This window comes from Colletotrichum aenigma (genome assembly GCF_013390185.1).
Source record: "Colletotrichum aenigma strain Cg56 chromosome Unknown KSG_Cg56_contig01, whole genome shotgun sequence".
NCBI lineage: Eukaryota > Fungi > Ascomycota > Sordariomycetes > Glomerellales > Glomerellaceae > Colletotrichum > Colletotrichum aenigma.
In genome coordinates this window covers 7,472,890-7,498,568 of record NW_023500907.1, presented here as the reverse complement: position 1 = coordinate 7,498,568, position 25,679 = coordinate 7,472,890, and the positions used below count along the sequence as shown (strand labels likewise).

Below are 25,679 nucleotides of genomic sequence, written 5' to 3'. Positions count from 1 at the left end.
ATAACATACAAGATGAGACCTCATCCGAATTTCCAGGGAAGAAGGAGGCAGGGCCAACCTTATAAGTCGATCAAACACACACAAGCTTAGGTAGGTAGGTTGGGCAGGCTGCACATGGTTGTTGACTCTGTGTCTCTCTAATTCATCCTATCCCATGCATTCCCTCCCAGTTGGATCCCAGCTTTCAACACCACACACCCCCAAGCCACGGGCTGAGTGAAGGGATGGGATGACAAGCCCACTGCACTGGGACACACAGAGGACAGGCGGGCAGGCGGTCGGCCACATAGCAAACCTTTCTTCACAAAGCCCCCTTTCTGCTGTCAGACTCAGACACCCCGCACACATCCAAAGATCCTTTGCCTTACAGGGCTTTCTTGTTCGAGAGATGCAAAAGACGCAATGGCAAGGGAGGCCAGGGTGGCCATGGGGGGAGCCCAGCAAAGGTGGAAATGATTGGCGAGCAAGACGCGGCAGAGACGCTCTTGTTGGTTCAGGGGGGCATGTCACACGGCTTACTCGCCAGCCATGCAGAAGAAGGCAGGCCCTATAAAAGAAAGGAGTCCTACATACATCAAATGACGAGATGGTAGGCGCCTGTCGACCTGACCTTCAGACCTTGGCGAGAAAGGCTCTGACAATAATTTTTTGCCCATGCTGCATGCGTTCCTCAAACCCGCTTGACGCAGGTAAGCATCGGCGTCAGAGTCGGATTCCAGTCTGGTCCAGTCGAGTCCGAGGGGCTCTGTCTGGTTTGGCGGATCCTGTCATCTGCGCAGCAAGCCACCTCTCGCTACCCAGCTTGGCAGACAGCAGCGACCACAGAAGACATGTAAAATTCGCTATCCGTAATAATCCAGCAAACATCTCACTTTCTGTTCTCCTGTCCAAAAGATTGAGAAAAAGCCCCAGCTGTGTGCCACCCAATACTCTTGAAACAGGGGCATCGAACATGCCAAAGTGCTGCTTAAGGGGTTAGGTTACCAAACAGCACATCTCGGGCTCTTTCAGGCGCTGCGGTTGGCCGGGCCTGGTGTGCTGGTGGGAAGGGCTGAGCTGGGCCGCGTTTCGAAACATGTTCACCCGCCTGCGCAGCCGTTGACGGATTGGTTGAGAAACTTCCCGACAGCTGACCTCGCGCAGGCCTGCAGAGGCGGCGGTAGCCCCCAAGAGATGCTCCGGGACGACGTTTATTCTCCTGGTTCGGATAGCATTGCGTAAAGTCCCGGGCTATTCTGTTGTTCGCCCTTTGCCTCGGTTTCGGTGGCCCAACTTACAGGAAACAGCGTAATTTGAAGAGCCGAAATGCAAAGTGCCCTGTTCCCGTCAACAACAGGAGGCCGGCACTTGGGTACGTACCTTCAGCGACCTTGACACGAAAAGTGGGTTCTCCAACCGCTGCGTAGGTACGTATCTTTTTACTGCCGTCAACACCTGCATCTATTCCCGGCGTGGCTGCGCTTCGACAACCAACCAAACATCAGCAACACCACCATGGCAGACAACGACCGGACGAAGAGCCTCCCTCCCGCTCCGCCGCCATCCATCAGAGCGACACGGTCTGCACACACTCGCTGTCGAGATGGGTAGCCAAGCTCAGCACTAACGCTGCAGGGGAAACCAGGGTGGCCAGAAGATCCATCCAACTCACCGACATGAGGGAACCGCTCGTGGCACGCTGATTCCGTTCTTCAAATGAGACTTGTGTTACGGCGCCGATTGGGCCGAATTGATCGAGCTTTTTGGAACGGGAGAAACGCTTGGTCAACGCTCAAAGCTTTATTGTGTCGTTCAAGGCCTTTTCTAGAAATCTACCGAGCCGCGACTCAACCTCGAAGAAAACACCACCACTCACATCAAGCATCACCAGGTAATACTGACAGCCTTCCCCACAAACTCCATGCCCCCATCCCGCAAGATATTCTCAAAAATCCATCTCCCGACATCCTCCCTCGAAATACCATAACCCACAGCCTTGCTCTCCACCCCCGTCCTCGGATCCTCGACTCCAACCCGGACTGTCCTCCCCGGCGCCGCCCCGTCGCTCAGAAACGCAGGCCGCACCGCCGTCCACGCCTCCCCGGACCTCGCCAACCGCTCCTCCATCACCTTCTTGTCCGCATGCGGCACGCGGAGCAGGACGTGATACATCGGCACCTGCAGCACCGGCACGTCCCTCGCGAACCCGCTGATCCCCGTCGTCGAGACCACCGCCATCCGCGGCTTCCCGACGACCCCGCGCCCGCGCAACGTCTCGAGCGCCCCCAGCACCGCCGCGATGCCGTTCTTGCACACGTCCGGGTCCTCGACGGTCATCCTGCACACATCCAGCGGGCTGCCGATGCTGAACGACACGGCGTCGACGAGCGCGTGCGGGTCGGTCGGGTTGACCAGACACGCCGCGACGTCGTCCACGTCGTGCGCGTTGCCCTGCTTGACGACGAGGTTCGGGTGAGACGACGCCGGGAGGAGGGAGGTCAGCTTGGACGGGTTGCGGCAGAGGGCGATGCAGATGTAGCCCTCGGCGAGTGAATGTTTGAGGGCCGCGAGACCGCACCCGCCGGATGCGCCGAAGAAGGCGACGGTCTTGATGCCGGACATGTTTGGTACGGGTAGATGATGACGATGCTGGATATAGTGTCTCGCAGAGTGCAAGTGATGTGATGTGTGTGAAGCGGTATGTGAAGTTGGTTCTTGGTTTCTTTGACTGAACTTGCCTGGTCTCTCAGTATCTCCGAAACCTTCATCATCAACGACTTCCATCGTCTTTATACATCATCGTCCGAGTCCAGACGGGCAGATTCGCAGCACTACCGTCATCCCAGTACCTTGGAACATGCCGTCTTCAAATCAGCCTTACGCCGCCACATCTCGCTCCCCTCGCGAGAATGAACCAACACCCAAAAATCAACCGCGAGATGAACTCCAGGCGCAAAGTCGGCAAGGTGTTCGTCCGTAAGTGGACTTCCCACTGGGTTGATCGACGGAGCGCACACATCCCTGTCGCTGCTCAGAGGATCCGCCTCGTCTGGGGGTTCCCTGTCCCCCCAGATGCCATCTTGCAGGTGTTAGTGCAAGATAATTTTGCCCCACCGGATATGTGTGCTCCTTAACATTTCCAAACGTCCATGCCGGCCCAAGTTCCCTCCGACGGCCAAATCCATGTGGCTCAGCTCGCGTCTTCGCTCCAAACCGCCAGAAGCTCGATTCGCGAGGCATCTGCTATGTAGCTTCAACCCCACGATATGCTGCAGACTAATGCACCGATTGGTCCGACACCGTGGTCCCTTAAGGAGATGTCACTATCAACTTTCAATCATCAATCGCTTCACTTGGCAAAGACCTCGTTGCATAGACTTCAATCATGTCATCCTTTTATATACCTGGTAAATCAAGTCACAAGGGCCGCCTACATATGCAATGCGGCTGCTGAACTCCTATAAGGAACGGACGGCAAGCGCCATTACCACAAAATACCCAAGAAAACCACCAGAAAATGCTCTCATTACATACAAGGAGCTGAAGCGAAACCCCGGTGAGTGCATCACGTTATCCATTAAACATTTTAAATCAAAAACAAAGTATGCTACCATGCAATGCCTTATACCCAGAAAGCAGCAGCCATGGCGATGAGCGCAGCGAAGGCGCTGGCGCCAGCCATGGACTCGTGGCGCACACCAAGAGACGTGCCGCTGCCGCTGCCGCTGCTGCCACTGTTGCAGTCCTGCGAGAAGCCGCTGCTGCCGCAAGAGGAGCCGGATCCGCTGGAGCCGGAGTCACCTGACGATCCAGATCCAGATCCAGAGTCGGAGCTGGAGCCACCACTGCTCTGGCCGGGGTCGGCTCCCGGGCCGCTGTTGCTGCCTCCGGGAATCGTGGCTGCCGATGCTGAGGGTTGGGCCGCACTGCCTGAGGCCGATGAAGCGCCGGCATTCATGTCAAGACCGGTGCCGAGGAAGCTCTTCAGGATCGTGTCCTTGTCGCTGTCGACGACTGTATCGTTGGTAGCCTTGATGTTGTTGTAGTAGTAGCTCTTCTTGCTGTTTGTTCCCGGGGAGCTCTTGGCGTTGTAGCAGTTGATCTCAACGTCCTTGACCTGGGCGTAGTAGTAACCAGCGTTCTTGATGTCCTCGCCATTCCAGTCAATGGCACCACCGGCCCATTCGATGGTGCCCTTGGCGTTGGTGTCGGCACCACCGGGCCAGATGGAAAGCTGCACACGGGCAGGCGTCTGGGGGTAGTCCCACTGCTGGGCGGTGGCGTTCCAGGTGTCGGAGCGCTTCTTGGTTCTGCCAACCTGACCGTCGACGAGCCACTGAATCTCATCGGGAGTCCAGTGGATCTCGTACGTGTGCCAGTTGTTGAAGGTGTTGGACAGGGAGATGTTGCCGGATTGATCGTCTGCAAGAGTCAGTTAAGGTTGAAAGCTTAAGGCACGGGCCAGACGTACACTTGGGGATACCCTGGAAGTAGTAGTTGGTTTGGGACATCTCGAGATCCGCACCAACCCACTCGTAATCGATTTCGTCCTTTACGTCACCGTACAAGATGAAGGCGGTCACGACACCGGGCCCGCGGGAGGTCTTGATGGTGGCCTTGACACTGCCGTACCACAGGTAGGTGGTGGAGGCGAGGACGGTGCCGACACTCTTGGCGGGCATGGTCAGGAGCACGGCGCCATTGCGCAGGGCAGGCTCGCCCTGAGCGACCCAGTCGGCCTTGCTCGGGTCGCCGAGGTACTTGCTAATATCGACAATGCCGTCCATGGAGTTCATCGACATCTTCTTGTCCTGGCATACGGGGGCGGGCACGCAGGCATCGAGAGAGAAGGACATTCGCGGGTCGCAGCCGCCGAGGCAGTAGGCACCGGTACCGCACTGGCCATATTCTGGAGGAGTCAGATCAGGTCTTCGACATTTCGGGCAGAGGACATCTTACGGGAACAGCAAGGCGCGGATTCGGGGCACTTCTGGGTCAAGGAGCAGCTGGGAGGGGTCTGGGCGAGGACGTTTGATGCGCCGAGGAGGGCGAGGCCCAACGGAAGAACCGACAACATGTTGTATGGTGTTTGTTGGATACAATTAAGGTATTAAGATGGGTGAGAACGAATGACTTGGGAACTCGGTGGCTCGCCAAAAAAAAAAAAAAAGAGAGCGACGTCGGTTTGGGCGTCGAAGAACCCAAGAGATGTCGCCGTCCGCGGGGCGCGGAGATTGTTCGTCAGTTGTTTGTGTTTACTGGCTGCCGCACTGCCGGTTGGAATTCGGCTGTCTGATGACGGTGACACCACGGGGACTCGCGTGTTCGGTCGTGCGTCGTCTTCCGGGCTGCGGGTGGGATGTCTGGGTGCCGGTTTAAATGAATTGACTTTCGAGTCCTTGTTGGGACGAATGGAACAAGAGAGTTCGGATAGGGTTCGTCCTGTGGCGGAAAGGCAAAACGGTTTCGCGGGAGACGGGATGCTTTGTTCGAGGCAGAAACAATGCGAACAATGGCCGTGTGGTGAAGTGCGCGATACAACCTAACGAAAGGGTGCAAAATGCGTATTAAGCGACAGTAGTAAAGCGATACAGCGGGAAGACGTCAGGCTGCTGGTCGGGAACGAGTGACGACCGTGTAGACGACGATGGAGAGGGATAGAGGGATAGGGGTGGAGAAGAGAGAGAGACGAGGAGGAGGGAAAAGGGTCGAAGCCAAGACGGCGAGAATTAATTGGGGGAAGGGATGGGGGTAGCGAGAGGAGTGGGAATGCGCGGGAAGTCAAACCAGGCGAAAGTTAGTACGTTAAGGTACCTTACCTTACAGTTTAACCTACTTCTACCTTCTACCTTACAGAAGACTGGCTCTTACGGTTAACACGGATTGACTACCAACTGCCTCCTCTGGTTCGTTGGTCGCCTCGCTCGCTACCTTAGTGCTCGTGTCCGGGCAGCCCAACTCAGGGCCAACAGCCTGCCTGGCGCTGGCGCTGGGCTAAGGTAACATCTCTCCCTCCAACTCCCTCGGGATTCTCACTGAGGTGATGTGCGTGTGTTTTGATCGCCTCAGTGCAGTCAGTAAGAGTAAGGTGCGGATACCGTAGAGAGAGCATTGTCTGAGGCGAGGTGCCCCTTTCCAGTTGCCTCCCTCCCCCTCCAATGTACGTCTCCACGTCTCCAGGGCAGTCTCAGTTCCCTCTCTCCCTTCAGTAGAATCTTCCCACTATTGTGCTGCACTGCTGGCAGAAGACTCCTGCTCACACATCAGCCGGGCACCTGACCGTCCATCCATCATCCATTCTTCGTCTGCCCAGCGCAAATGGAACCAATCGCTTTCCCCTCTGCAACGCCCTCCCTTGCCCGAACCGGCCAAGCGTGCTTGATTTAGGTAGCAGAGCCGGACCACCCTGCCCCTGCTCGCTGTGTTTTCCCTGCCTGCTAGTGTTCCTCCGCCCCTCGCAGAATCAATGGAATTCACCAGAGAAAAATACGGGGAAACCAAGGGATGCACCAAGAAACTGGAGAATCCGCCAGTCCCCTCGTAATGAACTCGTCCGCTGATCTCTGCTTCTGATTGGCCACCCAAGGGTTTTCCCCCTCTGATCGCCCCAAGATCATGTTTTTCTCTTCTTCTCCTTCTCGGGTATTCCATCCACAGTCCCCTTTTGGGATTAGCCCCCCCCCCCCCCCGGGCCCGTCCACTTTTGCAATTCGATTGAGTCTTTGCCTGCAGCGATTTTCGTCCCCGTGCCGTCCTTCCCCCGTCCTGTCGTGTGTGCTCTGTGCGGCGGCGCACGGGGCATGTCACTTTTGACGTTGACTGACGATGATGTCTGCAAAAGCACCTGTCCCGTGGCTGTCAATACCTTCGGACGAGATGCAGGCTTGATTGACAGGTGCTGTGCCATGCTGATGCAAAGTGCTTGGACGACGGGGGCTGAAATGAACCTGACGGCTGTACGCATCAGGATCGAATCCTCCACCACTAGCGTCGAACCTCTCAACGCCAAACAATTTCAGAATTGAAGCCCTTTATGTACACTTGACTAGCACACAAAGACACAAAGATGACGATTGGCAAGCACCGACTCACCAGCCAACCAACCAGCTACCTGCCGCTACTCGAGTCTCCAACCCGGTCCATTGCCCCCGGCGCCGGTGGCCGTTGAAACCACAAACCTCATGCAAACAAACTGTTACACAAGGCCATCCAATCACCTCGCCCTCCCCCGCGTCGAATCGCACATGCACCACCGTTGGAGGCCGGCACTTGAATCTACACTGCTTACTGCGGTGGACTGTTTGACTACATGCGACAGCTGCGAGATCGTGTGTCCCCCGTTGGCTGCGGCCAGTTGCGCCGCCGAGGCTTGCTGCGTGTAACAGGTAGATATCTGCTGTGTTCCGTCGACGAGACAAGGCGAACGTAAGGCGTTCTTGGGTTCAAGAATGAGAGGGGCTTGTAGACAAAGATATGACGGCAGTGATTGTTTTATGGCTTAGAACTGGCATTCTGCTTGGGTTGGGAGGTCTATGAATTTTTTGACGTTGAATATGTGTGACTTGATATGGAGCAAAGGTTGAGAACGCTTATGGCAAATAAACCACATCACCCAACTTGCTCGACCAAGATGACACCATACGTAGAATCTTAAACCCGTTGATTCAATGACACTGGGATTATGTCGTAGGGGGAAAGAAAACCAAGTTAACGGGCACGGAGAGTGTTGGTGTTGAGACAGTATAAAATAAATAGTCCACACCAAGTCTGCCAGGTTGAAATATTGCATATAAAATAACAGAAATATTGAAATCGACAACGCCCTTCGTATAGTTCGCAGGAACAACAGCATACACATACCTCTGAAGTCAGAAAATCACTAATATGAGACAGCAATAGAAAAATGAATAAGAGAGGCAACGGACATGGTATGCATGTACAGGAGCAGAGGCTGCTGTAGTAGTCACGACCACGAGTATGATCACTTGTCGACAACAAGAAAAAGACACTCGGATCAACTCTCAACAGAATACCACTCGACGTCCCAATGAATAGAATCGCAGTAGTTATTGGCCCCCCCATGTCGACATTTCATTCAGCGCCTTACCTCGTGGGTTGGCCTCACACGACTAAGACCATAAGTCAGGAAGAACACGGGAAGACAGAGTCACAAATACGACAGGTACTCTTATCAAGGATGATTGAGTCCACACCACACCATCAGTATCTGCATCAGGAAACGAGTCACATTCAATTGTCAGAATTTAACAAAAAACCAGGCATTGCTGCATTCATCCTATCGACACCGCACCATGTCTACCACCGCTCCAATTTGAGTACATGTCACATTATAATGCCCCCATTCACACCATCTCATGATCACACACAATCCCCTTAACCGCACATCTCGTCATATTGCTGACGTCTGTCCAGAACCAATAACAACACTTCTTCACACTAAGGGTATAGACTCATCATGAATCGAAACAATCTCACCATCTCGTCCCAGCTAATCGTCCTTGACACCACCGGCCGTAGAACACCCAACAGCGTGTCTAGGCATCCATCATCACCCGTGCTGATAACACTTGCCCGAGCCCATTACATCATCCGGTCTTCTGGATAATCATGGATCAAAGAACTTGCTTTTACGCAAGCCCCATACCATCATCCCATGCCTAGTCGAAAGGCCCTACGCAAACATGTACGCGGACCACTCAACGGCAAACGTTCACCCGCCATCTCTCAACTTCCTTTTCGTGTTGCGCTATGAATACTCAAAGCACACTGTAATAGCCTAGTGGCCCGACCAGGCCATCCACCATACTTGCGAACTCGGACTCTCAAATGAAAAGCCATCCCACTTCCCCTCCCAGAGCCAAAAGAGACCCGGGCCGGTCCATTCATGCCACCAAGCAATCCGGACGCACACACAAAGTCGAAAGAAAATTAAAATTCCAACTTCGAAAGAAAAAGTAGCATAATAGTAAAAAAAAGGTGCAAAGGGGGAATCGTCTTTTTCTGAGTCCGGGTCGTTGAGATCGTCAGAACGAGAAAGAAACACAATTGGTATACGCCCAAGGCATGGAGACACTCCCAGCGCCGTTTCGCAGTATTGCCCGTTTCCCGAGTATCCTCAGAGCCGCCGATGAGCTGAGTTCCTCTACCGAGCATTCGGTTTGGCGTAGAGGTCTACGAATCATTTAGTACCGATGCGGCTGCGGCCGTGCCGACGCGATGTTGAGAGAGGGCATACCGGGGAAGTGCTCCTTGGCGTATTGTTCGCAGGCCTTGGCTGGCTTGCCGACCTTCTGCCCGATGACCTTCCACTTGTTGTTCTCGTACTCCTTGATGGCGTTGAGGAGTGCTTGGCTCTGCATTTTGTCAGTGACATACTCAACGTAGATTCAGGGTGGCAACAAACCTCGTCCTCTGCGAACTCGGCGTAGTGCATGTCCTTGTACCAGTGCTTCTTCACACTACCCTCAGTGCGGGTGGGGAAGGTCTGCATCACGTTAGCTGAGTTCAACAGATACAAATGAGGCGCGCATGATGACGAACCTTGGCAATCTCCGCCCAAGAGCTACCAGCATCTCTCATCTGCTTGAGACGGAGCTCCTCAGCTGGGGTCCAGGGGGTATTTGTCCGGCTCTTCTTAGCCGGGGGAGGAGCAGGAGCGGCATTGGCGTCTTCCGTGGGCTGGGCCTGAGGCTGAGGAGCGGCGGCAGGCGGGGCCGCGGGAGGAGGGATGGGAGTAGTGGTAGGTGGCGGCTGGGCAGCGGGCATCGGGGGCGCACTCGTGACGACGGGAGGAGCAACCGGCGCCGGAGCGGGGGCCGGACGCTTACGGTTCCTGTTCGTCTGAGGCGGGGCCACTTGAGGAGGCGGCTGGTGCTGAGCCTGCTGCTGAGCATGTTGCTGCTGATGTTGCTGAGCATGCTGCTGGGGGTGCTGCTGGGGGTGGTGTTGAGGCTGGGCCGGAGCTTGAGAAGGCGGCTGCGGGATTTGCATCGGAGGCTGTACCGGGGTGGGGTGCTGCTGATGAGGAGCCGGGCTCTGCTGAGGCGGCGGGGCGTACTGGAATTGGGGATGCTGATCCCGACGAGACATGTCCTGCTGGTAAGGGTGCTGAGGACTAGAGGCAGGTGTTAGTGAAGTTCCATTTCGACGGGATCAACATCGTGGATAGAGTTGATGTGACTTCTGGGGCCCCTCGCGGTCGTTGTGACCAAACGATTGCGAGTGTGTAGTGCATCTCAACCCGCCCGAAGGTGGTGTTGTTATTGTTGCCCGTTACACCCTCCATCTCGAGGCGAGACCAGACCAGATACCATCGAGCAAGGCCAAGAGTGGCCAGGGTAGCTCGAGTAGTGTAGTTCGTGGCCAGGTATCCTGTCCTGTATACCGATATACCAACGGCAGGTACATGGACAAGTACCCAGACAGCAGAACCGGCAGCAGGCCCAGGTCCCGGAGGAGATGGCCGTTGTGGTGGTTGGTACGCAGCCTCGCGGGGCGGAGGATGGAACGGGAAAGGGGGTGACTTTGGGGTTGGAAGGGGAGTCGGAAGCGGGAGGATACGGAGGATGTAGAGGAGGACAGGTACAAGGTGGAGGAGGTACTTACTGCATGTCGTTAGGTTGATGGGGGGTGGAGTTGGAGTAGATGTACTCCGGCACTGGGCCGACTTGCCACTGCTGCATGTTCTAGCAAACGGGCCAACGTTAGTACCGGCTTGTATCCGCTGAGTTGTTTCGCGAACGAGAGAAACAAATGTGTCGCGCGAAAGGCAGAGTCAGAGTCATGGGCCCCACGGCCAGGCGTCAAGCGCGGACGCGACACGGCCGTTTGGGTTTTGCGCGGCGAGGGTACATGACTGCGGCGCTCAAGTCGCGACGAACTGCGATGAAAATTTGATGCCGGACGACGCAACCGCGCGCGCGCTCTCAATTGCCATCGCGGGCGACGACAGTGAAGTCGTCGACGAAGATGGATTGGCAATACGCAAGATGAGACGCGATGGAATGACGTGTTTGCGCCGTGGCGATGATGCGATCAACGGAGGGGAGAGATGAAAAGGGTCGTGGAAGGCGACCGCAACAGGATGAAAAAAAGACGCGATTGCTTCAAAGAGAGGCAGCAAGGCTAGCGACAATGGAGCGGAGAGCGCGCGCGCGACAATGACTGCTTTGCGACTCGACGAAGGTACAAGCGAGCCAACATGATCGGTCGGGCCAATGTGTGAAAAGCGACATAGGAAATGGGTGAAGGTACTTACGGGCAATGTAGTGGTAGTATTAACTCAAGCAGCGATGCATAAACCGACGGTTTGATGGATGGGGAATATTTTTTCTGGTCGCTGCTCTCTGTCGGAAAAAGAGACTTGGACCAAGCGGAAGCCTGACGTACGGTCGCAAGGCAAGAAGCGGGTCACGGCACACGCCCAGGGGGGGGGGGGGGGGGACTGACTGGAAGGGGGACGTGGACGTGGATGGGAAGGGGGAGGGGGAGGTGAAGTAGAGAAGGAACGGGGTTGTTTTTTTTCGCAGGAGGGCGAAATAAAAAAGGAACAAAGATACAAAGGCCCGCGAGGCCGAGGACGTGTTTGCTTCAAGTACTCTTTTTTTTCCTTCTCGTTCCCTTTGGTCTGGGGTGTGTGTGGTGTGTGGTGTGTGGTGTGTGGTGGCGTGCGTATGTGAGCGAAAGCGACGCGACACACAGCAAGTGACAACAGTGGCAGAGCGGAGGGGAGGGAAGAAAAAAAAAAAAAAGAGGCGGTGCAAAGTGGGCGGAAGCTGTGGATGCCGTTCAGGTAGCTAGGCAGGCAGGCAAACAAGGTTGTCCGCGGTGAGCAGGAGCAGTCCCAAGGTGAGGAGGTATGGGCCCGAAAGATAGGTAGGTACTCTGTGGACAGAAGGTAGCTGCGACGCGCGGGCAGATGAATTGGCGGGCGGCGACGAAGAGAGACGCGGGAAGGATTGGATGATTTGCGTAGGTTGCGCTTCGTGTGGAGAGGAAGCGTGTGGTGTGCGCGCGCGCCCACGAAAGAGAGATGTGTGAGGGAGAGAGGACGACGGGAAAGAAGGGTGCTGAGCCCTGTCTTCTGGCCTTCCGGGTAGGTAAGGTAGTGGAAGGTACGTAGTGTGAGGTAGAATCAGATAGGGTGCAGGCGAGGGAGGCAAGAAGGTGACGAGCTTCACCTCAGCCTTGAGTTCAAAAGACGGGTCAGGTTGGACCGGACCAGGTCGCGAGCTTCTCTCTGGAAGTAGCCGTAGAGGCGGGTGCAGAGGAGGGGATGTAGATGGATGTAGAGGTGAGAATTCTCAGGTAGCAGGTAGCTCGGGAGATAAGGCAACAAGTAGATTTGCTGTAGGAGCGACCTGGAGTGATCGGGAGGCAGGCAGGTGGCCTTGCGCGGTGCGGTGGGTGCAGCGGGCGATCCTTGGTGGTGGCGGCACTCGGGTCAAGGCTCAAGCTGTCCAGGGTTCCCGCCAGGTAGGTAGGTAGGCAAGGTAGGTAGCTAGTAGTGACTTGTTGACGTGTGTACGCAGTAAGAGCCGTGAGCGACTTTGCGACTGGCACTGGGAGGGTAAGGTAGGTGACCAAAAGGGCCCACGCGATACAGGACACAGAGACACAGAATCGATTGCTGCGTTCTCTGGACGGAATTGACGGGAGAGGTGACGGCAGGCGCGATGCGGACGGCGTGTGGCTGGCCGATGCGTTTGACGTGCGTGAGAGAAAAGTCGGGTACCCGGGCGGAAGGGCAGGGAAGAAAAGGAAAGGAAGCGCCGGCGTTGTGGTGGGAGACAGCAGACGGCGACGGCGCGACGACGACTGGGTTGACGTGCGGACGGCGAGGTAATTAGCGGTGCGTTGTTGGCGGGCGCGTTGGTGTTGGTGAGATATGCGATGTGAGGTGTGCGATGCGCGAGCGATGAGGTCAGTCGTAGGTAAAGACGAGGCAATGGGGGGAGAGAGAAAAAAAAAAAAGACAATTGCAACTGTCTGCCTTTTGCCCCTCGACTGTTGGCTGATGGGACGGGCGTGAGGTAATTGGGTGGTGTGGTGTGGTATTCGTGGATTTGGCTGTTTGGCGCTTCGGCAGCGACGGCAGCAGCAAATGCAGTCAATGGTAAGTTGACTGCGACTATCCCGAGCGAGAGTGAGCAAGGTGAGGGCGTCGGTGAACGATTGGACTGCTGGTGCAGCGGCAAGGTAGGCAGGTAGCGAAGCGTGAAGGTGGAGCAGAGCAGCAGCGCAGCGCAGGGTAAGCTTTGGTGCTGGTGATGGCAGCGTTGGGACTGGAGTCTGGAGTTGGGACGCTCTGTGTGTGAGTGAGGTGCCTCGCGATGGCCCAAGGATGTACCTCTGACGGAAGTAACTTCCTGGTTCTCTCCACGGTGATGTTTTGGACTGGCTGCCCTCTTTTTTTTTTTTTTTTCGCAGAGAAAGTGGGTGGTGGAAGGGGTCAGGAGGGAAAATTGCTAAGGGGGAGGGGGAGCGCGAGGGAACATGGAAAAGCAACGAGGGAGGCGCGGGCTTCCCTGGGGTGTCTCTCCCTCTTTGGGGGGGAGGGGCTACCTACCTTCCGCTCGGGCTAGAGGGAAAGTGAATACCTTACCTTACGCAATATGCGCAATACGCTGCGGGGCAGCACGCAGGCAGCAGGTATTGGGGAAGGACCGAGTATTACCCATCGTTGCCTCTTTCCCACCCAGCAAGCAGGCAAGAGCTGTGGCTGGAGCTATCTCCTGCCGCAGCCAGAAGACAAAGCACGGGCCAGGCAAATCCTCCATCGCACAGACCATCGAGCTTGTCACTCGTCACCTCGTCGTTGCTCGATGCTCAGTGGCTGCTCCGTGCGCTCGCTGCTGGTGGCCTCTCACTCGTGACTTTTGGTAACGGCAGTGGCACTGGCAGTGACGGCGACCGCGGGCTGTCGAATGCTGTCTTCCACCAGTCTCCCTCCAGGGTGACACCATCAATCCAATCCAATCCAATCCAATCCAATTCAATGCATGGAATCCGTCAACCGTCAGTGCAATCGCCGTCAGTGCTATCCATCGCCTCATCATCGGCCATTGCCACGAAATCACTGGCGCATTCTTTGGTGCCAAAATTGACAGCCGCCTTCCTCCGGGTTTTGATGACTGAGGCCCCGTGTTTCCTTCTGCGGGGAAGCCCAGCCACGTTCATCATCTAACCTGTGACCCAACCAAATCCTGAACCAAGCAATCGCACAATCAACCCGCGCCACTTTAATACCTGCTTGCCTGACGTGGGCGGCATGAATTTGTCCTGGACGGCCAGGCACCAAGGGCAGTCAGTACCAAAGGGGAAAGAAAAAAAAAAAAAGATAACACGAGGCCCGGAGAGGGGGAGGAGAAAAAGAGTTCATCACAGCCTCATCAACCCCCAAGTTTTTGGCGTTGAGGTTTTCAACATGCTCAATTATCACCGACCCAAATATCCTACACTACTGCGCGCATCTACATCCACTGCGATACAGCTCAATTGTGCCCTGTGCTGTCGTCGCATTTCTCTTGGCACCACCCCGACTTGTATCCATGTACCGTCTGCATGCCTCAAGTACCCAAAGCTCCCTTCATGTACCTGCTGTTAGCGGTACTGCTGGTGGACACCGACCAAGAGATCGGACCTCAGACGGTACGTACAGTACCTGACGAGAGGTCAGGTACATCTGCCAACAGATCTCCATGTACCTTTGGCAAGCCCTGCAAGACCATCACCGAAACCTCAATGACATTGTACGCCTGGACTACAGCAAGTTGGTTGACTTTGGCCTGCATGTACTGATGATGATGCAGCTGTCCGTTGCCGTAGGTGCTTGAGTCCGCACAATACCGGCTGCTTGAGCGAACGACCGTTTTGAAACAGCGTGAGGATGGCCGACTTCTGGCTTCAATTCTATGATTGCGCTGGATCAATTGCGCGATGTGAGCTGACCGTGCCCATATAATCAGCCTCATGATCCCGCGTCCTCGCCATCACAGTTGGCTCCCGGACGCAAACAAAGCCCTCCCACCGGCTTGTACCCACCTGTCAATCCCATCCATCCCCCAGATCATCCGCTCTTCATCGTCCCTCGGCCAAAAGCCCATCAGCCGAGGCATTGAAGCAATCCCATCAGGCAGTCGTCTTATTCATCGCAATAGGGGCACACGGGCACATGGGAATTAAGGTGACGCCGGACCATCCGACGATCCCGCGTATTGCGGAACCCGCGGGCCCTGGACTGCTTTCGTAATCACGGAACACGGAGACTGGCGCCAACCCAGCCAGCTAGCCCACGGCAACGGACCGAAGGCCCGATTATTCCCAAGTCACATCGGGCGACGGGCGAAAAGCGGAGCTGCAGGGCCGGGGCGGCAGGGTCTGCTTCAGCGCGCACGGTTGCATCGGGTTCCGGTCGGGGGAGGCCAGTCTCCACTCCTTGCCGAGGCCAGATCGCAGCATACCGAACAGTGTGCCGAGAGAAACGGGTCCGCCGAGGGCCCCCTCACAACAATACTCGGGGCTTAAGAACCGGGCCCGCTCCAGTGTCTCCCCTTCAGTGTTCCGCCAAGTTCCAACACCAACCACGGTGCGGCGGCCACCGCGAGAACGAACGAGAGACCGATTGCCAAACCCGAAGGCCACCTCAGCTCCCGCCCAGCCAGCCGCTGTTCCCGCATACGAAGCACAATTAAGCATGGCGAGGCTCCAGAAAAGCAACGCTGCAAAGAGCCTCCAAGACAAAAATTGTTTCAAACACCGAAAGAGAGGCGACGAAACATGGTGGCTCTGTAGAAACCCCCGGGTCTTGCTGCCCCAGATCGTACCAGGTTGCAAGACGAAAAAGAAAACCATGACATCCCGAGATGGGAGAACCCCCGGGTCCGGATTTGTTCGCCAAGCTCATTTGATGGCAACCTAGAGCCCCAGACGCCAGGCATCAAGAGACGAGCGGTCAGCAACACAATACAGATGCCACCTAAAACGGCCTCAGAAACCCTGACCTGGCCCATCTTGTCTACTGTCATCCGGTTTATCATCTTCATGCGTGCGTACGCAACATAAGGCCAGCAAGGCCCTGTGACGCCATGCACCTTCTTCCTCCGTCGCCATACCTTGCATGTTCGTTCCCAACATGGACAGAGTTTATGCCTTCTCGGCTGGTTCGCCACGATGCACCCCGGCACTGAAACGGTGCAGGTCGCAGGGTTCCGGCACCACGCGTTTGAGACCTGCGGCTCTTCAGAGCGAGAGGCACAAGACACTGGGGGAGACGGAATAACTGCGCGCATGGAGACCCTGGTCTCGGCCAAGCCGTCGAATGTGAATCGGAACGCTGGCCAGTGCCCGTCGCGCGCTGGTTTTGTCGAGTCTGTCGATGTTTTCCCAAGGTTCACTCTTAAAAAACATGGGATGATTGAATTTTCATGCGATGCCAGTGAGACGGCCGACGACCAGATGATCCAGCGCGACGATCCGTGGCGAAAAAGACACTGGGCAGGGACAGAGGCAGTTCCAGAGATAGAACACGCGGTTGGAAGTTTCCGTCGCAATTCTTCTCTTGCGTGCTCAGCCCCCTTTTGCCAGTTAATCGGAATCCGTGGAATAACGAAATAAGGGAGCATCGCAAGGAACGCCCTGACGCAGCGCGGAATCGGGCTCCACAAGGCTGGGCTTTGGTTCACATCCACACTCGGCCGAGCGAGCTGCCACTTGCGGACGGTACACCGTTAGTTCCGGGTCTCCGGACATTGGTGAACCAGAGACAGACGCTGGACGGTTCTCGCCCACTCTCCCGTTATTAGGCGACGATCGCTACATGTAGCCTCGTCGCCAGCGGTTCCGAAATCTTGGACGGCCGTCTGAGAGCGGACGGTGTCGAAGCCGGGACCTGTAATTTCGCAGCCTTCGCCTCCCGCTCCCAGCAGCGGGCGCGTTTTTCGTTTTGCAGGACAGGACCGTTGCGTGTGGAGCCGCTGGAATCCATCGGTCGAGAGATCAGACGAAAGATAGTGCCGCCAAGCTTCTGTCAGGGAACCGGGCGTGACGGTTCATCTAGTCGAGCCCGGTACGGTCCCAGCGCCAGTGTACCGGGCGGATCTTGACGCGAATCCGAACCAGACGGTCGCGATTAATGCCGTGGTATTTCTTGCCTCCCACGCATCCTAATTCCACCAACCACACGCAACGCAAGCCACCGATGACATTCGGTTGATGGGCGTTCCGAAGATCATCACCACCCATCAAACGGTGGAGAGATGAGATGGCAGAGCGGCAGACAGGCGCAGGGGCGTGACATTCCAACGATTTCTCTCACGCGGAGTCGGAAACTAACAGTGAAAAGAAACTCGGCCTGCAGCTGCACCCCTAGCCGGATAGATCTGGTCGCGGACACTCGACGAACTCATTTGACGGGTTGTGGGCGATCTCTTCGGTCCCCCAGGTATTCCGAAGGCGAATTGGGGTCGTTGACGAAGAGCTTGTTGCCCGCTGATGACCCGGATGATGGCCTTCCCGCCCCGTGACATGTTACTCTCCGTCTTGGTGGTTTGGAGGGGTGAGGTCCTTTGTTTCTGACCTCTCTTGGCCGTAGGGTCTCGTAGGCCGGGGTTGTTGGGCTGACAGGTGGCTTCGATTGGTGAAGGCTCCATGTTGGTTGCAACTTGCTTGTTTGACGACCCCAGATGACGGAAGCAAATAGGTACCGGGGACTTAACGGTGGATGCCATTGGCATTGGCGGCTGGCGCTTGACTTTTGAGAGGACAATCAATCATGCTTTGCCGCCGAAGTAAGTGGTGTGTGGCTCTGCAGAAAGCATAACGGCACCGCACCGGCCGGAGCTGGCTCTGGTGCACATGCTCCGTACTGTAGGTAGGTATTCTTCAACAACCTACGTACGGGCGGACGGGCGGGCGGGTGAATCATGGGCTCGCAATATGCGTAGCGAACGAACGCCGCTCGTCAGGGAATTCGGCCACGGGAAATTGGGGGCCGCAAAGTGCCGCTAGGCTGTGCAAGGCGTTTTAATCCCATCTCCTCTGCCCGCTGGAGATTTATTTTAATGATCATTTCCGAGTGAATGCACCCAGGGGACGGCCTGTTTCTGTCGAGCGCCGTGGCGGCCAACAATGTTTCCGCAGGCGTAAGAAGTAGAGTGATTTTAGTATCCGTAGTAGGGCTCGATCTGTGATGGATGACATTGAGGGCCTAGTCTGACTCGGGGGACCCGTCCGTCAGGTTAGGCAGCGCACCACCAGACCGGTTTGACAGGCAGGGCGAAAAGGTCAGACGAATTTTGAGTGAGGATGAGCAGGGTGAAGGATGTGGAAGGTCCGAGAACGACGAGACCGAGGGTTGGCTCAGACGGTTTGGTTTTTTCTTTCTTCCTGTCTTGGGAGGGTTTGGAGGAGTCGCCGTCGTGTTCTCAGACCTTGGTCCCGCCGACCCAGACTCTCGGCCGCGAATGTTGGGGCCAGGAGTCTGGAGATGGGCGCACGTCTGCTACCGTCCAAAAGAGATGCGCGGCTGATATGAGGACAGGCTCATTGACGGGGGCACCTGAGGGAGAGGAGACGGAGGCTCCATTGTTGACGGTGGATGGGACCATGGATGGTGTTCCAGTAGGAGGGGGAAGGGGAGTACCCTGCACCTCAGGATTGTACTGCGTAGTGTACAATACAGTAGTAAAGTACTGCGGTATGTATCCGTACTGCGTAGAAGAAGCCAACAAGGGAGGCAGCAGAGGCGGTGGAAGAAGTCAGACAGTCCGAGCCAGATTCAGATTCAGCAGAGATCCCTCGAGAAACAAATAAGGTTTCCTGCATTAGGGCCCCTCTGTTGTTTCTCAGAATCCATGTTCGTCCCGTCGAGCAAGGAGAGGGGCGGTCGGCTGTCTGTTCGCGGCGTGTCGTAGGGCACTTGGGGGGGGGGGGGGGGGGTGGTGTGTTTGGGTTGAGCCCTGCCGATTGTGTGCGGCGTGGTAATGATGACTGGCCACGGTGGTGGTGGTGGTTGACGACGTCGTCGGGTCGGGAGGGTGGAGGATGGTGGCAGTCGGGTAGGACGGGCGTGTGTTGATTGAGGCAAGTCACAAACTGAGTGGTGATGCGTGGTGGTGAGTGGTGGTGAGTGGTGGTGAAGTGGTGGAAGTGGACGGTGGGTGATGGGGGTGGGCAGAAAAAAGAGCCAAAGGCGACCAAGAGGGAAAGGGCTGATACGTGGGTGAAATTGCGCCTGCTTGTTAGCGAGTTTCAAGGGCCGTGGGCCCAGGGCCGCCCGCGACTGAGGAACTCGAGGATGGAGCGTCTGGGGATCCCTGGCGCGCAGCTGGACAGGACAGGACAGGAAAGGACAGGACAGTGGACTGTAGAAACCGACTATCCTTTAATTGTGCTGTCGTTACGAAAACAGGTGAAGCGTTTTTATTGCCCTCTCCACATCTTGGCGGGAAAGTGGTGTGTTCTCAATCAAGACGCAGCGAAGGGCTCAGCCAGGGCTGGTAAAAGGATCCGGTGAGGACAGATTCTGTCAGTTTTTGTTCAGCAGGGCCGGGGGATTATTTTGGCAGATGTTTCCTGCCACTATATTGCCTACAGAATGCGGTCCTGCATGTGCCGATTCATCTCTTCCGGCCCTGGCCGCATGTTTATCGAGCGTTATGAATAGCAGCAGCTGAGCAGGCACGCCGCGTGACACCACCCACCTGTGCTGTGCATCGCCGGGGGATTGATAGGGCCTCACATAAGGTACGGAGACTTTTAAACACCCGATTGCGTCCAAGAATGCAGTGCAAGTGCACTAGGTATGGTGTGTGTAGCTATAGAATATACCTGGGGATACTGTTTTTGGGTGCATCGCCAGGGACGCTCCAAGGTTCAATGCTGGCAGGTGCGATGGAAAGGTAGGGTAGCCAATATCGACAAACATGCAAATGCCTTAGCTAAGCCTACCTTACCCATCCAGGAAAGGGTATTGGTGACAATGGATGGCTGTCAGTGGTCCAATCACGGTCGGGCGAGGAGAGCACTGGGCAGTCTCAGAACACTGACACACACGCACTGAGCAGGTGCCGAGGCGTCGTCACAGAGGGACGAACAAGAAACAGCCTCATGTTTCGATGCCGATGCGTCACTGTCGTTGGCGAGGGAGATCACACACTCATCTCACTCACTCTCTCTCGTCATTCCCCTCACCCCGTATGGAAGTAGAAGTACAGGCCACTTTGTTCTAACTCCTTCTTCCCGCTCCTGGTACTTGCGAGGTAGGTAGTATCCGTCCTGAGTAGTGCTACAGAAGGTCGCAGGCAGGCCGAGGGAAGGGGCCAGACTTCAAACCAAACAGCTGGGTAGAGTTGATAATGGAGCTGTGTTAATGTGCAGCATTCAGCAAGCCCACTACACAAGGCAATGCGAATGGAATGCGATGGCGGGCGGCTCGGGCGCTGGTTGGTTTTCGCAGGTCGCAATGTTCCCGTTTTGGAGGCTCTTACGGTGCGACGGAGACAACGAACAGGGGTTCTCGGCCCCGCCGCACCGGTGCAGTGTGGTGTTCATCGCTGGGGCTGTGGCTCAAAATCGGGGCTTCACCCACTGAGTGAGAGCAGTGGACCACTGACAGGGGCAGTAAGGTGGGGCATCAGCTACCGCGCTAGGCCGTTCCTGACTAGACCTGTTCCGGCCTAGTGCCCATCTCCTCTTGACGCTGCTGCAGGCATCTCTCAGGGGCGGCCGCGAAAACGGGCCAATGGCAGCGCCTGGCGCGCCTCTGTAACACCTCGACGGGTACCATGCAGTATTAGCCATCGCTCGACCCCGCCGTCAAACGTCAGACAGACATCCTCACACAACCTTCAGACACGAGCGAACACGATACGATGCCCAGCAGCACCCAGCACCAAGCACCAAGCACAGCACAACAACAGCACCGCACAAACACCCAAACCAACACCAGGTGGTTGTTGACGAAAGCCTCACGCAGTGCCTGCTGCCAATGCCAATGCTGTAATGCACGGCCGTTGGAACTTGCCGTACCTTAAGGAAAGGTACGACGACGTCGCCCGCAGCACCTCACCGCACGCACGCACCGTCCTCTGTCCACCACCACGCCGTATCACCACCTCGGAATTCCCAGGAAACCCGCTCAGTACCCCGTCCTTTGCTTGAACGGGCATATGCCGCGAATGTATGCAACCTGTACCCGCCGACTCCCTACCTGATCTCACTTGACCTCACGCATACGTACTATCCTCCTCGCACATACCAACGTTCAACGCTCAACGGCATCCATCGCCGTCCGCCTCGGCCAGCAGACGGCCGTTACGGCACCGCACCGCCTCGGTTCTTCCACTCGATCCCTGTCCTGTCCTCACCAAAGACACCTCCGTTCACGACAACCAACCCTTCCTATCCTCGCGAAACATGCTCCTCCACGAGATCGACGTCGACAAGACGTATGCTTATCGCGACTTGAGACCAGACGCCCGCCCCAAATAGTAACGCCCTCTTCCTTGTTGCGAAGAACCACCCGACCCAGCCTGACGGTGCCGACTTTGTCGTGGTTTCGTCCACCATGGTTTGTTCCCGAGTCAAGAAAGGCCCTGCCAAACATACTTCGGCCATGCCATGCCATGTCTTGTCATGCCACGCCATCCTATTCCTATATGCCCCATCTATACAATGCCCTTCATACAATTGCGCCTCAGCCGCCTTCCCACCCGCTCGCTCGGCATGCTTGCGAGAGAGAGTTTGCGAGAGACGGGAATCAGAATCAGACTCAGACTCACCCTTCACCAAGTCATGAACAGATCCACCGCCCATGTGCCGTGACCGAAACCAAAACCGACCGGTGGGTAACCAAGATGCTTGCAAACCTGACTTTTGGGATGCGTGCTACGAATACATGCCAATACCAGAACCGGACTTGGAACTAGAACTGGATCCCGTTTTGAGGCTCTGATGAATCTGAATCTGCCTGCCTGTCCTAGATGGAGTCGTCAGGGCGGGCTCAGACCAGGTTTCTTGAGCCGCCCGACACTAGAGTAGGAGTCACATCAATAACGGAAAAATGAAGAAACAAACTGGAGGCGAGACACCGCTCTTTTCGGTAGCCGGACGCTACGCTGCGCGGTCTTTTCAGTCGTTTTACAAGCTTTCCCATGTTCCAGGTTCACGAGAAGAGCCTCCTCCTACTCCTCTCTGCTCCTCTCCGTCCCGTCCCCTCTCTAAGTCTGGTCTGGTCTGGTCTGGTCTGTTCTCATTCCAGCCCTGGTCTGCCTCCAAGGGACCTGGAGTTGTTCATCTTCAACGGGCCCCCGGAGGCTTGGTAAACTTGGTCTATGCTTCAAGTCCTAGTCCTGGTCCAGGTCCAGTGGCCGTATGTATCCGAGCCTCCGGAGGGCGACATCTTGTTGCGGGCAATCATCCACGTATTGGCCGGTCGAGTGGCTGCTCACTTCTCAATCCATCACCACCGCCGCCAATTTGAGACGCACGTTCGTCTCTCACCGGATCCATAATCTCGCACCCATGGCCGGTCTTGGTCTGGGTCTGGGTTCCTCGTCTCCTCTTCCTGCCTCGAACAGGGGTGTGGCCCGGACAGGGTGTGGCTTGCACAAGCGTGCTGGGCGTGTCTGGTGTCTGGTGTCTCTCATTCTCTTCCCCCCCTCTTCCCAGTCCAACACCCCTCGTCGCCCTCGAAGGGAAGGGAAAAGGGAAGAATGGGGATGGCAGCAGGCCAGCGGATCAGACCAAACGTTATGCTCTGCTAATTCTGTCACATCCACCCCATCTTCTCCAGGGTCCGCTGGCATCACTGCTCAATATCTGCAACAGGGCTAGACTTGACGGTGTGCTAGACCCCTGCCCTGGATGTACCAGCGCCCGAACATCATGAGGCAATGTTTGCCATGCCCGCCCGCTCTCTCTTCTCTTTTCGTGCGTGTGCGTGTGGGTAAGGCCAGGCCTGCTTGCTGGCTTCGTACCTCGTACCTTGCAGCTCTCATACTGCGGTAGACAAGATGCTTGTCTCTCTCTCTCTCTCTCTCTTTTTTTTTTTTTGTTTTTTTTTTTTGTTTTTTTTCCCGTTCCTCTCTCTGCCTGCCAGCCAGTTGCCAGACCAGACGGGGACTAGTAGACCTAGACCAGACCACCACCACCACCACCAACGGCTGAGAGGCTGCATTATTACTTTATCCTCCCCTCTCCCCCCGTCTCGATCGGTTTCCATTCTTCCTGTTTACTTTCTCTCCCTACTTTGGGTTCATCATCAACATCCCTTTTTTTCGTCTTCTTGAAGCGCAGTTGCGTGTCCTTCTTTTCTTCTCCCGCAGCTAGGGTTTTACTTTCCTTCATTGTCAACTGGCTTGGCTGCACACACTCATTTGACTACGCTTCTTGAACACCACCTTTTTTTGTCAATATACTTGACCTATCCGGTTTATTCAAACGAACGACTTCACTTCTTTGGGTCTCCCTTTTACAGCGCCTTACCCCTTCATCCAACAAAACGCTTATCCGTTTCCTCTCCTTGACGGATCTGCAGAAAGCCGACTTCGTTGTTGCGAGCTTCCGGCCTGGGAATCACCTCCATTTTCGAAACCACCCGATTTAAAACTTCGATTCTCTATAGCAGCAAGCTCCTGCTCATCCCCCTTTCTTACAAACCCAGCTTCCAGGACGACGCGAAGACGCGCGAAGATTTCAACAGATTCTTTCCAAGGGAAACCAACCAACAACACACCAACAAGCCTCCAGAGCTTCACACTTTCTTACCATCGAACTCATTGCCCGTCATACGATTTTACGAGGAAAAATGTCTCCCACGATGCAACTCGCGCCCCATACCACCACCTACACTCCCACCTCCGATGCCATGGACCGTCACGAGTACGGCGTTACCAAGAACCGCAAGGCGGCTTCGACTGGAGGAGGCCGAGCATGGAGCGAGGACGAGGTACGTGACACCAAGCTGGGGAAGGGAGCTTACACACACGTATACCACCACCCCCTTACGTGGCTGTGTGGCCCCAAGCGTCCCGTCGTCTCGGCATCATGTGTGGTTTGATGACTGTTCTAACTCGAGAAACAGGAAGTTTATCTCCTCCAGACTCGTCTCCAGAAGATGCCCTACAAGCACATTGCCGCTCACTTGAAGAAGACCGAGCTGGCTTGCCGCCTGCACTACCACCAGCTTAGCCACGGCAGCAACCGCCGCAAGCAGCGCACGACTTCGGTCTCGTCTGGTTCTTCCGCGAACCACTCCCCTGTCATGCAGCCCACGATGCCCTCCCCGATCCGAGAGTCTACTCCTCGCTCCGTTTCTCCCCCGGGCAGCTCGCACAGCTTCGCGCCTGTCTCGCCCGCTCCCATGCAACTGCCCAGCATCATGGGCCACGGCGCCTCGCCGCGTCTCCCCGCCATCCTCCCCAAGCCGGTGTGCATGACCCTGCCGCCCCGTACCGCCTCTCCCTCGAGAGGATATCCCACTCCCCTCCCGGAGCCTCACAGCGCGGCCCTCCCCTCCGCCTCCTTCCAGTCCATGTCCAGCAGCCTCCCCATGACGCCCCCGTTGCGTCTGGAGTGCACGCTGCCCGCCCCTCAGCAACCTCCCATCAACCACCAGCACGTTGATATGAACCGCCTCCAAAACGTATACACTGCCCACCGCGCCTCCTTCTGGGCCGCCGTCGCCAACGACTACGGCCCGGGTGCCAACCCCGTCGTCCTCGAGTCCGCTTGGAAGAACGGCTCCTGCTGCAACCAGGCTAGCACGCCCATCACCCCGACCTCCAGCCCGGATAACATGGACCGTGACACCTACGGCAAGCCCCAGGACAAGACTCGCATCTCTGCGATTCTCGGCATCGACGCCAACCCCCGCTCTCCCCGCGAGCGCGAGCTCGTCAGGCGCATGGAGGAAGAGAGAGTCGGAGCCTAGATAATCATTATCATCATGGCCTTCCGCACTCCAACGACAAGAAATTCTCTTCTATCAGTGTATTACTTCATACCTTTTTGTGTCTGATTCTTGCTTGAGGTTCTGCTTCTTCCTGATGTGAGCACAAGAAGACTTAACAGCATCGAGCCACACAGCCCTGTTCTTCGCTTCTGCTGGCCGACTCCTTCGGGAGTCTGATCTATTTTCTGACGCTTCTTCTGTTGTCCGTTTTTTGGTCTCTTTTCACTTTTTCGGTTGTCAAGTTGCTTTTCGCGCCAATTTCGAATTTCACCACACACACATCGCACACGAACACACATACGACTGGGAGGCTGCAGGGGACGGTGGTTGACATTCGGCGCAGGAAAAGGAGGGGTGGTCTGCGGATTGGGGAACAGAGTCTGCATTTCTTTTTCTTTTTCAACAACAGGTCCCTTATCCCAAGGGATCATCAGAGTCGACTGGACTCATGCGAGGGTTATCTTGGTGCCAGCATTTGAGCGGTTGGGCTGGCTAACGGCGACGGCGACAGTGCGGAGGCATTTTACACTTCTTCTTTTCATCTTCTCGGGGAGGCATATTTTTACCGACACCCATTGCAGAAATGAAGTGATGACAAAACAAATCCACACACACGCACACACACCTCGCATACAAACATGGCTTTCATCGTCCATTGCCCGTATGGCTTGCGTTTTTTTGTACACTAGAGCGGTTAACCCATCCGGGGTTCCGTAAGAGGGAACTA

General features: G+C 56.0%; 4 protein-coding genes across 4 annotated transcripts; 1 reads left to right on the top strand and 3 right to left on the bottom strand.

The window, feature by feature from the left end:
• Nucleotides 1-1,863: 1,863 nt before the first annotated feature.
• Nucleotides 1,864-2,601, bottom strand: mdpK (Monooxygenase mdpK; the record flags this gene model as incomplete). Its single annotated transcript, XM_037317233.1, has 1 exon — nucleotides 1,864-2,601. One exon carries the CDS (start codon nucleotides 2,599-2,601, stop codon nucleotides 1,864-1,866), a length of 738 nt encoding a protein of 245 aa, XP_037186152.1.
• A 1,000-nt stretch (nucleotides 2,602-3,601) lies between these two features.
• On the bottom strand, nucleotides 3,602-5,056 carry crf2 (putative glycosidase crf2; the record flags this gene model as incomplete). Its single annotated transcript, XM_037317232.1, has 3 exons — nucleotides 3,602-4,401; nucleotides 4,451-4,888; nucleotides 4,939-5,056. The coding sequence occupies 3 exons, from the start codon at nucleotides 5,054-5,056 to the stop codon at nucleotides 3,602-3,604; spliced, it is 1,356 nt and encodes a 451-aa protein (XP_037186151.1).
• A 4,086-nt stretch (nucleotides 5,057-9,142) lies between these two features.
• Nucleotides 9,143-10,682, bottom strand: MYB3R3 (Transcription factor MYB3R-3; the record flags this gene model as incomplete). Its single annotated transcript, XM_037317231.1, has 5 exons — nucleotides 9,143-9,171; nucleotides 9,236-9,353; nucleotides 9,404-9,484; nucleotides 9,541-10,114; nucleotides 10,606-10,682. 5 exons carry the CDS (start codon nucleotides 10,680-10,682, stop codon nucleotides 9,143-9,145), a joined length of 879 nt encoding a protein of 292 aa, XP_037186150.1.
• Nucleotides 10,683-23,806: 13,124 nt separating this feature from the next.
• Nucleotides 23,807-24,931, top strand: CGCA056_v001971 (uncharacterized protein; the record flags this gene model as incomplete). The annotated part of the gene is made up of 2 exons (XM_037317230.1): nucleotides 23,807-23,947; nucleotides 24,083-24,931. 2 exons carry the CDS (start codon nucleotides 23,807-23,809, stop codon nucleotides 24,929-24,931), a joined length of 990 nt encoding a protein of 329 aa, XP_037186149.1.
• Nucleotides 24,932-25,679: the final 748 nt, after the last annotated feature.